At 39.3% G+C, this 12,982-nt stretch overlaps 1 protein-coding gene across 1 annotated transcript in view; it reads right to left on the bottom strand.

Annotated features, from left to right (window-relative positions):
* The window catches only part of LOC131681880 (transmembrane protease serine 9-like), a 49,772-nt gene that overhangs the window by 14,915 nt on the left and 21,875 nt on the right, over window positions 1-12,982 (bottom strand). Inside the window, exon 2 of the mRNA XM_058962970.1 lies at window positions 9,906-10,606. Within this exon, the coding sequence (XP_058818953.1) occupies window positions 9,906-10,606 (701 nt within the window). The remainder of the gene's footprint in view (window positions 1-9,905; window positions 10,607-12,982) is intronic.

Below are 12,982 nucleotides of genomic sequence, written 5' to 3'. Positions count from 1 at the left end.
TGAACGAACGACTCCTCAGCTAAAATTGGTATGCTTTGTAATATAGTGGTGGTTTAAAGATGATGGGGTTGAAAGGGAGGGGTATGAGGTGGTGGTCTGAGGGGTGATTTAAGGAGATTTTTAAAGGAGGGGAGTGAACAGTAGAGGGGGGTGTAACCCCTCTCCGTAAACCATCAACTACGCCCCTGTTAAAATCCAGAAACCTTATTCGAGTCGAAAAAAAAATTTGGCCGGGATTAGGTTGACGTTTTTCAGAGTGATTGCATAACCTTTCTATATGAGAAAGGCAAAAATGTGCAAAATCCAAAAAAGTGAATCTTCGTCAAATTTTTTTCGTGTTTCCATCAAATCTCGACGTTTTATGCACCTTGAATACATTTAGCATCAAAAATAAAAAATCTATTTTTAATTTTTCCTATAGTTTTTATGAGAAATTTCTGTGTGGCCGCACTCTGAAACCCGTAATTCCGGAACCAGAATTCCGATCGATCCAAAATTCAATAGCAGCCGATGGGAAGGTTGCACCTTTCATTTGAGACTAAGTTTGGGCAAATCGGTCCAGCCATCTCTGAGAAAAACGAGTGACATTATTTGACACATACGCACATACATACACACACACATACACACACATACACACATACATACACACACATACATACACACATACACACACACATACAGACTTTTTCCGATCTCGACGAACTGAGTCGAATGGGATATGACACTCGGCCCTCCGGGCCGGGATTAGGTTGACGTTTTTCAGAGTGATTGCATGACCTTTCTATATGAGAAAGGCAAAAATGTGCAAAATCCAAAAAAGTGAATCTTCGTCAAATTTTTTTCGTGTTTGCATCAAATCTCGACGTTTTATGCACCTTGAATACATTTAGCATCAAAAATAAAAATTCTATTTTTAATTTTTCCTATAGTTTTTATGAGAAATTTCTGTGTGGCCGCACTCTGAAACCCGTAATTCCGGAACCAGAATTCCGATCGATCCAAAATTCAATAGCAGCCGATGGGAAGGTTGCACCTTTCATTTGAGACTAAGTTTGGGCAAATCGGTCCAGCCATCTCTGAGAAAAATGAGTGACATTATTTGACACATACGCACATACATACACACACATACACACACACATACACACACACATACACACACACACACATACATACACACACACATACAGACTTTTTCCGATCTCGACGAACTGAGTCGAATGGGATATGACACTCGGCCCTCCGGGCCGGGATTAGGTTGACGTTTTTCAGAGTGATTGCATAACCTTTCTATATGAGAAAGGCAAAAAGCAAGCACATCCTATAGATACTATATTCATAGTAAGGCGGATATAAAAGCCGGAAAACTGGGAGCTCTTATTTCAGGAAGAATACACTGATATCCCATGCAAATGTGCAAGTTCTAGTTTGATAGTTTCATTTGTATCGTCGTAAGTAAGAACTTTACATGTACGAATAGCAAAACAAATTGGAAGATATGATGTGGTTTCATACTTGTGCGAATATTTCTCGATCTTACTGAACAAATATTGTTTATTTTCGTTTCTCTACGTTCGACAGCACAAGGAAAGAGTACCTTACCTTACCAATACCTTTTGTATATAAACCGAAAAGAACATGTTATGTGACGTCATGCTTGATCGGCTTCGGCATTTGATATGTTCAATTGGCTCCGCTCAGTGTCTCTGTCTAACTATGAATATAGGAACTATAGCACATCCCTATTCAAATACTATCAGGAATCAGAATATATTGGCTCAAATGGCACGTTCCCCGTACATAGTCGGGGATTTGTGCCTTGCCGTGTGTTTTCATCATTTCCTGAGCGGAAGGAAAGGACAAGGAGGTGTGGGGAAGTAGACTTGGAAGGGTGGGAAAAATAACAGCACAAAACAAAAAATAAACAACAGGTAAGTTAAACTCACAAGTAGTTCAACTTGCCTGCGAATAAGCCTAAAGCTCTTTACCACATTGGATAAGAAACTTTAGTATGTCTCTGAGTTTCAGTCGACCAAACATGGTTTCGTCTATATAAGGACGGCTGAAGACTCGTAATCGCAATTGCGCTAGCGCTGGGCAGTTGCATATCAGATGATATGAGGTTCCGTAGTCGGATTCACAAAGATCACATGAAAAAGACTCAGCGCGCTGAATAGTTGCCATGTGATAATTGAGTTTGCAGTGGCCGGTTAAAGCCCTGGTCAGCATGCCGCAGTGGAGCTTCGAAAAATGTAAGAGATTTTTCGAAACCACTGGGCATGGTTGTTCTAGAAACGCCTTTGTTTGGCGACACGTTTGTAGATTTCTCCAATAATTGCGGTGCTCGGACGAAGCCTAGGACCGTATTTTTTCCCTTATCCAACTTGTCGAAATTGGCAGCGCGGGCTCAGGACCAACGAAGTCAATCGCTGAACCTGCCCTGGCCAATTCGTCAGCCCATTCATTTCCAGTAATACCGCAATGTCCGGGCACCCAGACAAGGTAGATAGTGTTGACAATGCTTAGTTCTTCGATTTGGGTTCGGCACGCGATCACTAGCTTGGACCGGGATTTGTCTGAGCTAAGGGTCTTGATTGCAGCCTGACTATCGGAGCAGAAGTTTATAACTCTGCCGGACAAACTCAGTTGAAGGGCCGATTGCACCCCGCACATAATCGCAAAGATTTCTGCTTGGAATACAGTACAGTATCTACCTAGTGAGACAGATTGTTCCAGTCTCATTTCACGACAGTAGACACCAGCACCAGCACGTCCCTCCATCAGAGAACCGTCAGTGTAACAAACCACTTGCGTTTGTTGTTGTCTTTCCATAAAGCCAGACAACCACTCCTCTCGAGAGGGAATCTTAACATGGAATGTCCTGTAAGGAAAACTACAAGTGAGTGTAATATCGCTGGGAGCAAGAATATCTTCACCCCATGTAACCATTTGTGACCACAATCGTGTATGACTGGTAGCAAGATCAACATGATTACTGTTCCAAAGCCCAGTAACCTGCAGTCTGTATGCACATGATAGTGCTTCTTGTTTTAAGTGTATGTGTAATGGTTTGATATTTAGAAGTGCCTCAAGAGCAGCAGTCGGAGTCGTGGTGAAAGCACCAGTCAACGCCATGAGCGCCATTCTTTGCAGATGGTTTAGCTTTGACTGGACTGTCACCACCTCTCCCCTCTGCCACCACACAAGGCATCCGTATGACAGTATTGGACGTACAATTGTCGTGTAAATCCAATAGATGTATTTAGGTTTGAGACCCCAGGTCTTTCCAAAAGTTCGTCTGCACTGCCCGAAGGCCATGCACGCTTTCTTGACTCTGAACTCAATGTGAGCAGACCAATTCAGTTTGGAATCCAATATGACTCCAACGTATTTGACTTGATCTGCACACAGCAGCTCAGAATCGAAGAACTGCAAGGGACGAACCCCGGTTGTTATTCGCTTCTTCGTGAAAAGAACCATTGAAGTTTTGCTTGGGTTAACTGATAGTTTAACTTGTCGACACCACTGTTCGACAGCTCTTAATGCCTGTTGCATCAAGTCAAAGATTGTTCCGATGCAAAATCCAGTAATTAGTATTTGGTAATCGTCAGCAAACCCGTAGGTTGGAAATCCAAGCTCATTGAGTTTCTTCAACAAGCCGTCAGCTACTAAGTTCCATAACAAAGGTGACAGAACGCCGCCCTGAGGACAACCGCAAATACTCAACTTCCGTATCTCAGCCTGTCGCAGTGACGAGCAAAGTATGCGGTTACTAAGCATTGCGTTTATCCAACCTGAGATACATGCAGGTATCCCATGACCGCGCGTCGCTTCCAGAATAGACTGGAAGGACACATTGTCAAAAGCACCCTCAATATCTAGGAATACACCCAAGCTAGATTGCTTGAGCGAGAAGGCTTTCTCAATGTTGTAAACAACAACGTGAAGCAGAGTGATCGTGGATTTCCCACACTGATATGCATGTTGCATTTTGTGCAGTGGATATTCAACTAAACTAACGTTCCTGATGTGATGATCGATTATCCGTTCCAAAGCTTTCAGAAGAAAAGAACTTAAGCTGATAGGCCTAAAACTCTTGGCTTCTTCATAGCTTGAGCGCCCCCCTTTGGGAATAAATCTAACAGTTATTTCTCACCATGCTTTCGGGATATACCTGGTAGCAAGACTGGAAAGCAAAATCTTTTTCAAGACATGTTTAAGAATATCAAATCCCTTTTGCAGTAGCACGGGAAGTATTCCATCTTTTCCGGGTGATTTGTATGGAGCAAAGCTGTCAACTGCCCACTTGACCGATTCAGTGGAAACCAATGTGCGTGCTAACGCCCACGAGTCCGAATCACCAGAATGAGATCTGTGAACATTGATCAACTCCGGATCGATACAACCTGGAAAGTGTGTGTCGAAGAGACAATTAAGAACATCTTTTTCGTCTGTCACATAAACACCATCTCTGGTTTTCAAGGAGTTCATCTGAAAATCATTCGATTTGGAGAGAATTTTATTTAATCTGCTAGCCTCGTTCAGACTAGAGACATTAGTGCATAGGCTTTGCCAGCCAGCCCGTTCTGCAGATCTAAGACATTTCTTATATGCACTACGAGCTGACCTGAAAGCCCTGGAGTCATCACGCTGACGCCGGTTCCAAGCTATTCTCATAACTTTCTTCATTCTATCAAGCTCAGCCCTCCACCAAGGGGTTCCCCTAGTCGATTTAACAGTACGAAGTGGACAAGCTTCTTCGTAGGATGCTAATATGAATGAGTTTGTCGTATCCACGACGTCATCTAAGTCGTCTAAATGACTAATTGTTGGAAAATATCCATGAAATTTAGTCGCTAAGTTTTCCAAAAAGAGGTCCCAGTTTGTAGACTTAGGATTACGATATGTCACCACATTGAAGGTGACATCAAAATGCTCGAAAAATATATATTTATGATCGGATAGAGACGGTTCAGTTTCATTTGGAACCTGCCAATTTCCCAGTTCATGCAAAATTCTATCAGAGCAAAGTGTTATGTCTAACACCTCCTCCCTCCCAGACCTCGCAAAAGTTGGTCGGTTTCCCACATTCAGAATATGGAGATTTGTACTACTTATGTACTCCATCAGTTCAGAGCCTCTCAGATTGATGTCTGAGCTGCCCCAAATGATGTGATGAGCATTCGCATCACTGCCGATAATGAGCGGAAGCCCATTTCTGCTACAATATGATACAACGCTTTTGAAATCATCAGAAGGAGATGATTCGTTATGCGGTAGGTATGCTGAACAATATATATATTTTTTGTCTACGTTTCCGACAGTCAATGTAACTGTGACAACACAGATATCGCGAGTTGTGAGCTCCGATATGAGACACGCGTCAATAGCCTTATTTGCAAGAATGCAAGCACGAGGCATTTCACGTGGGTTAGTCATGCCTGTCTTGTTGTAAGCAATGAAGGCAGTGTTAAGTAACTTTCCAAAATAGAAGTTTCCTTTATGGAAATACGGTTCTTGAACCAATGCTATGGAAGCTTTACCTTCCTGCATGAGTCGAGATAAATTCATAGTTGCTGTACGTTTATGTTGGAGATTGACTTGTGCTATTCTAACCATTGTTGATTAGAAAACTGTACATTTCATCTCCAACACAAATTGCACAACAACTAGAGGACACCAAGCGAGTTGGGATGTTAACGCATTTAGCGAGCCATATCAGGTTTAAATGGGACATGATCATTTGATTCCCACGATTTGCGAAGAAAATAATGGTCCACTGTGTCAGAGATTCGCATAACACAGCAAGGGCAAAACCCAAAATGCTCCGTGCGCGACTGGCATATTTTAGACCCTCCAATCATTAAGTCCTCGGCACGGAACTACACCTTGACTTAGGGTCTCCTACTTTCAGTCGCCTCCTACGACATGGCAGCAGGACTCCAGTGGCTCAATAGGAACTATAGCACATCCCTATTCAAATACTAAGATTGTTGCCGAAATTTTCCGTGTGCTACTTCATATATAGTAAGTTATAGCATTTAATGTATTTTTTCCTCATATTTTTTATTTCGATTATAGAGGTTTTAACCTTAAGGTTATTCTTCTCTTCGGGTTATAGTTTATGAAAAATTTCTAACCCTATGTGTAGGGTCGGGAATTAAACCCAGGTGCGCTGCGTACAAAGCAATCGATTTACCCACCCCGTTTTTCCTCATATTTTCCTATAATGATAATAGTAAAAGCTTCAATCGCAGGTAGCGGGGATCAAACATTGTCCAAATGATGATAAATTTGGCATCTAAGCATTCTTTGACATATGTCACAATATAAAGTGGAAAGGGAGGAGGGAGTCTTTGTGAATTCAAAAGTGAGTAAGCAGGCTGAGATGATAATATGCGACTGCAGTATTTTTACCGTAAAACGGAGATGAATTTTGAGAGATCATGTTTACAACCGCCATTTTGCATTCTTCCGATGATTTTTTTCAGGAGATCAAACTTACATCTGAATATACGCAAGACACAACAATGTGGTGTTGTTACTTTGCCCAAAAAATCACGGGTTCGAGTGGTCGCCTAAAGAGCGTACTAGTGTGCTAGTTTCGAAGTGTCCGCATAAATACATCTTGCACTATGTTATATTTCTCTTTAGTGGAGAAAAATTTTGGTAAAAAATAAGTTTGCTCCAATAAGGAGAATTTTTTTTAAAAACATCTTTGAGCGTGAAGAGTACAACACTTATAAGTAAATTAATTATGGTATTTGCGTTTCGACTTCATCTAATCAGAATCCGATACTAACTTAGTGACAGGACAAGGCTAGCGCCGGATTGATGCTAGCTCCAAAAAACGAAAACACTATTTGTGTTTCTGAGCAAACCTCTAGTCATGCGTGATATCCCGCACAGAGCTGCAAATTTTCAACAGGTAGTTTTGATCTTGATGGAAAGACAAATCTCAAATCATGCCCTACTATGTTCAATTTGCAGTCTTTAGTTGGCATCATTCATTCAAACAGCCGAGCTGCTCAATCATTTTCCAATCATTTTCAATTTCATCGACCCTGTGAATATCACTCTACTTGGGTATCGACTAGGTTTTTCAAGCGAAACTACTCTGAACATACTTCTTGCTGTTCATGTAAGATTGAAAACGCATAACATTCCAACATTTGACCTAAACTGGCATCTACAGAGCACATGACAACTTTGGTTAGTGAATGAAAAAGCATCAATTTGAAATGAAGACGTACGGTTTGGTCATGAAAATCCCGCCAACTTGAAAGTGAATGATTAAGGGAGGCTTTGATTTTGAATCACAGTTGGGGTTGAATTGAACTAGAAGTTGGCATTTGAAAATGAAAATTTGCACCACTGATCCCGCATGCTTACTCCTGTCACTAATTTAGTGTCGAATTCTGATGAGACGAAAGCGAAACGCCAATTCCATATCTAATTAATGCATCTTGCTAAACATGTATGTTGCTATGTTGAACAGAACTCTCTTTCAATCCCATTTATTATAAGTAACAGCAGAAGAACAAAAATCGAAGTCTGCGTAGACTTTTGCAACAAAAAACCTTCCCCCTCCACAGTGTTTTAAAATGTCGTTTTCGTGCTCAAAATTAATAGCGTCTAAACTTTTAACTTTAGAAGTATAGTTTGTTCGGAGAAGTTGTTATTCTTATGATTGCACATCCACAGAAGTATACCGTTCAGTGATTAATTCACCTATAAGTGATATACGAAATTTATTTTCCGAACTAATTCCGTATAAGTGATATACGAAATTTATTTTCCGAATTAATTAAGATAGAGACTTTGTGTCTTCGGTAAAGTTGTAGCAAATATTACTACAAAAGAAATTGCTGAAGACACCATATATCTATCTTTAATGGTTTACAAGTTATGGAACATATTATATGGAAGACCCCTTAAAATTAGTTTTTTCATGATGACTTTTTTAGACATACTCCTATCTTCTTGGAATCTTCCACAAAGTTGTTTGCGGTATCAAAACACATATTTTGCCGAACATAGTTACTTCATATCTGTTGAATTTAAAAAGATATTCAAAATTTTACGATATTTTTGGGATAACTTCCACCTTAAATAACTGGTTAAGGAGCAGAATGGAGCAAACAACATCATAACATGCTCAAAGTACTAGCTTTTTACTTTTATATAGTCGCCCGATTGTTAGTCGACGCGATTCTCCCCGAATGTTACGTTCAAAACAATATCCCATCGCAATGGTTTAAAATGAAATATTCAAGCGCACTGCGATAAGCAGCTTCATATTTTCATAGTAAATTGCATAATACATATTCAACGATGTCCAAAAAAAGGAAAAGGGAACTTTGACCACAATCAAGATCAAAGTACGAAACGTAGCATATCGTGCGTTCGAGAAGTGTGTCAAGTGAAATTTAAACAATCAGTGGATACTGGTACGCTTGAAAAAATGATGGAAATTCCACGAGAAGGTTTGTTAATGTCTTTCGTGACATTTATAATGGAGTTTGATAAACGTCACCTGTTCACAATGTGGATCCTGTCGTGACTGAAGCTCGGGGATGGCTAAGAAAAGTATAAAACGATTTTTAGAAGACGCCAAAGCTCTTCTAGCGGAAGCAGAAAACTTTGAAGATGACGGAGAAAACGATTATTAAAAATAAATTTATTTATCTAATTTAAAATGAAAATATCGACATTATTAAACACATCCAAATCTACACTTCGATTTTTGAAAGGCAAACCATATTCATTGCATGTTATAGGCGAACGTGTTCTATGCAATTTACCATAAAAACATGAAGCTGTTTGTCGCAGTGCGCTTGAATATTTCATTTTATACCACTGCGATGGCATGTTGTATTGATCATAACACTCGGGGAGAATCGTGTAGACTAACAATCGGGCCTCTATATGAAAGTAAAAAGCTAGTGCTTTCAGTATGTTATGATGTTGTTTGCTCCTTTCTGCTCCTTAACGAATTATTTAAGGTGGAAGTTACCCCAAAAATATCGTAAAATTTGGAATATCCTTTTAAATTCAACAGATAGGAAGTAACCATGTTCGACAAAAATATGTGTTTTGATACCGCAAACAACTTTGTGGAAGATTCCAAGAAGATAGGAGAATTTCTAAAAAAGTTATAATAAAAAAAACTAATTTTAGGAGTCTTCCATATAATATGTTCCATAACTTGTAAACTATTAAAGTTAGATATATGGTATCTTCAGCAATTTCTTTTGTGGTAATATTTGCTACAACTTTGCCAAAGACACAAAGTCTCTATCTTAATTAGTTTGGTAAATAAATTTCGTATGTCACTTCTAGGTGAATTAATCACTGAACTGTATACTCCTGTAGATGCACAATCATAAGAACAACAACTTCTCCGAACAAACTATACTCCTAAAGTTAACGGTGTAGACGCTATTAATTTTGAGCACGAAAACGACATTTTAAAACACTGTGCCCTCGTAGACAAACGTAAACTTTTGCTAGACTCACTATGATCTACGTGGTTTATAAACGGCCCCAAATATAGAAAGGGGAATTTTTTCGTGCATATGAGCAATATTTCTTAAAAATAAAAACTAATTTAAGAAATTTAATTTTTTTTTCAAACATTTATTTGCAATTCATTGGCACGGATGTTATTCCGCATACGTTAGTACAATGATTTCACGAAAATGTATTACTGTTATTCATCAGTCAATTTAACGTTTAAAATGTTTCTTAAGCTTTTTATCCCGTGCGTTTTACAATTTTATCCATTTTCCCATGTAGTGCAAATTTATACGACCAAAATAAAATGTTCCGTTACTGACGCATTTAAATCGCGCTTTCAAGCCCATTGTAAGCTATAAAAGGTATAAATGAGTCCTACTCACCGGGTTTCCATTTTTCATACCGCATCCACCATTGAACGAACCACTTCCAGCTCCAGGACTGCCAATCGAACTGGTCGTAGTTTGCTCAATCGATGGCGTTGGAGGATGAGTGGGGACCGGTGGAGGCCAAATCATTGGTGGATTCATAGGTTGATTCGGTCCTGTAGGGCGCATCGGTTTCGTTGGCCATGTTGTACTTGCTGGTTTTTTGGTGGTCGAATCGGATACCAGAGAGACAACAGTCGATGTGGTAAAGGATGGCGGGTGAGTTGCGGGCGTGTGGTCTGGCGGGTGAGTTGGAATTGGTGGAGGCCAACTTGGGTAGTTATTGTTTTTTGGCGGTTTCTGCTTTGATTCATCGCCTATTTCGTTTGCGGTACCCAGTGTTGTGATACTAGACTCGGTACTTGATTCTGTAGAAGGGATCGGTGTGATTGGATTCGTACAACATACGCCGAATGCCTGTCTTCCTTCTTCGTTGAAATAACTGCAGGTATCGTAATTCCCGAGCACCCATGATTCCCACACACTCAGATCAGGAACCTTGAAGTAAGGATAGCATTTTCTAAATGACGTACAGAATCCGAGGTGTCCTTTTGAGGTCAAACAAGGGCTCCCGTCTCCAAGTGCCTGGGCCCATGTGGTTGTACGCGTCGACAGCCATATATGGCGTGGTTGGCGTGGTTTAAACTCGCTGCTAGCTGAAAGTACCAGAAAAATAAAGGAGCACATCAAAACAACAAGAACAAGTAATAAATCATCGTCGCAATCAGAGCTTATATGAATCACACGGAGCCATCAATCTCACCGCCGTCAAATACTAACTGAACTGCAAAGATTTCGGGGTTCATTCACTCTCGCTACATCGCGATCGTCTGGAATTTATCGGAATTAATTTGCATATAAAGTAGCGATAGGTTTTGTATTTATTCTGTGTATCGTGGGCATGTAGATTAAGTATACAAGGTGGAAGTGAGCGATAGGTACAGTGTTGGCCAAAATAGTCCATTGACATTTTGGCAGGCGCGATAGATTAATAACGCTTCTTTATTTGCATATAGGGTTGATGTATCATTCTCCGCATATTGGAATAAACATTAATTAAATAATGGACAAAAATTTGTGTTTGTGTGTAGACGTACCACGTACGTGGTGCTATTACCTCAATGTTTACTTACAGGACATACTGGTGGTTTTGTTAATATTTCAGTTCGTATTAATTTATCAAAATCCTCTGAGGCAGTTATGAAAATATTGGTGTTACATTTTTGTATGGCCATAACTGTGCGTTCTATCTGTGTCGATTAATCCCGAATTGATTGATACTAAAAATACCCTCAAATTCCTTTCTTTTTGTTCGGCCAAACAGGAGGCGTTATATTGTGCTCGTCATTGAAATAAAATTGCAATTTTACGAGTTTCTTCGACCAGTGAAAAATGCACACACGGAAGGAATGTGGATTTACTTTCCGAAACGTGTTTTCGTTTGTATAACCATTACCTATACCTTTCAAGTAAACGGTTCCATTAACCATGGTTAGGGAAATTGATTATTTGATGGTTTAAATTCTAACCAAAAACATTTTCAAATCTGCAAAAGTTTCGCTACAATCGCAACATATTTCAAATCGGTGTACCCACAAATTATTAATAGGATCATAACAAAAACTAGACAAGTTTAATGAGCAAACACATTAACCCAACCAAACATTCGAATTGAATACCAGGTATACTTTTGGCGCGAACGGGTTTTTTGGAAAAAGTTTCATAAACACGGGGTTTATTATTCATGGTTTCAGGAACTTGGTCACGATTACAGTAAACCGCACACTTCACGAAATCGTGATTTTTTGTTAATGAATATTTAAACCAATGCAATATGCACTATGCTATGCTAAGGCAAACCAAATTTCGACTTCATCAGTTCTCATCAGCTTAGGCAGAACTCCTTTTCTTGCGGGACATCATGCAGGACAAGGGGTTTGCTCAGAAACACAAATAGTTTTTTCGTTTTCCGAGACTACCTTAAACCTATCACTAAGTTAGTTTAAGATTCTGATGAGATGAACTCGAAACGCAAATTCATTGAAACACGTTATTTCCAGAAGATGCCACACTTAAATGTCATATGTATGGTGTATTCAAATTGAGTGGCTGAGCAATGGTTTTCTATAACTAGAATTTTAGATCATTTTCTACAAAAACACGAAAAAATGTTAATTTTTAATAGGAAGAACATTTTTATTTATTTTTTTCAATTCATTTATTAGATAAGTCACTTTTGCGTTAGCTTAAAGGGGACAATTTTTTTTTTAACATTTTCAATTCTTAAAACCAGAGGATTACACATTGATATGCATATTTTTTGTAATGAAGCTAAAAAGATTTTATAGCTATCTTATTAGGGTGACAGGAAAAAAATGACCCCTATCGGCCCACCTCTGCGTCGATTCCTAGTCCCACCAGGATTACTTGCACCAAATTTGAAGCAAATCGGACAAGTCTAACTACCGGACCAACGGGCCTGAAGTTTGTATGGGAATTTTCAACAATTTACATGGAGAAAACCCACCAGCACGCATTTTCGCCGCTAGGTGGCACTGTATGCATCGTATTATCACTGTAAGTGAAAATAAGAAGGATAATTGAATTGTCTACAACTTAGTCGAAGACTGCAAGTAAATCCGACTTTGTTAAAAGAAGTTATTAAACTTTTAACGAAGTTGTGCCTGAGTCAGTTTTGCATGGGGCCTAATAGTGCATGGTTGTGTATCAGTACTCGATTCACACAAACTAAACATTTTTGTGAAATAATCGTTAGGTTTAGCTCAATGGTATGTTCAGAAGAATTATAGTAAATAATACGAGTCATGCTTTGATTAGAAAATTTTAGTCCCACCTGATACCGCATAGAGGGCGCCAACTTTTCAACGGAGAGAGATAGAAATTTGGTGTCTTCTACAAAGTTATAGAACAGGCATTTTTCAGTATTTCTTCTGAACATCTTGATACTCTATCTCTCTTCTATGAAAAGTTAGTAGTGGCGCCCTCTGTGCGGTCACAGGTGGAACTAAAAT

Source organism: Topomyia yanbarensis, chromosome 2 (assembly GCF_030247195.1).
Source record: "Topomyia yanbarensis strain Yona2022 chromosome 2, ASM3024719v1, whole genome shotgun sequence".
NCBI lineage: Eukaryota > Metazoa > Arthropoda > Insecta > Diptera > Culicidae > Topomyia > Topomyia yanbarensis.
Note: the sequence above shows the minus strand (reverse complement) of the source record. Positions and strands in the feature narration are given on the sequence as shown.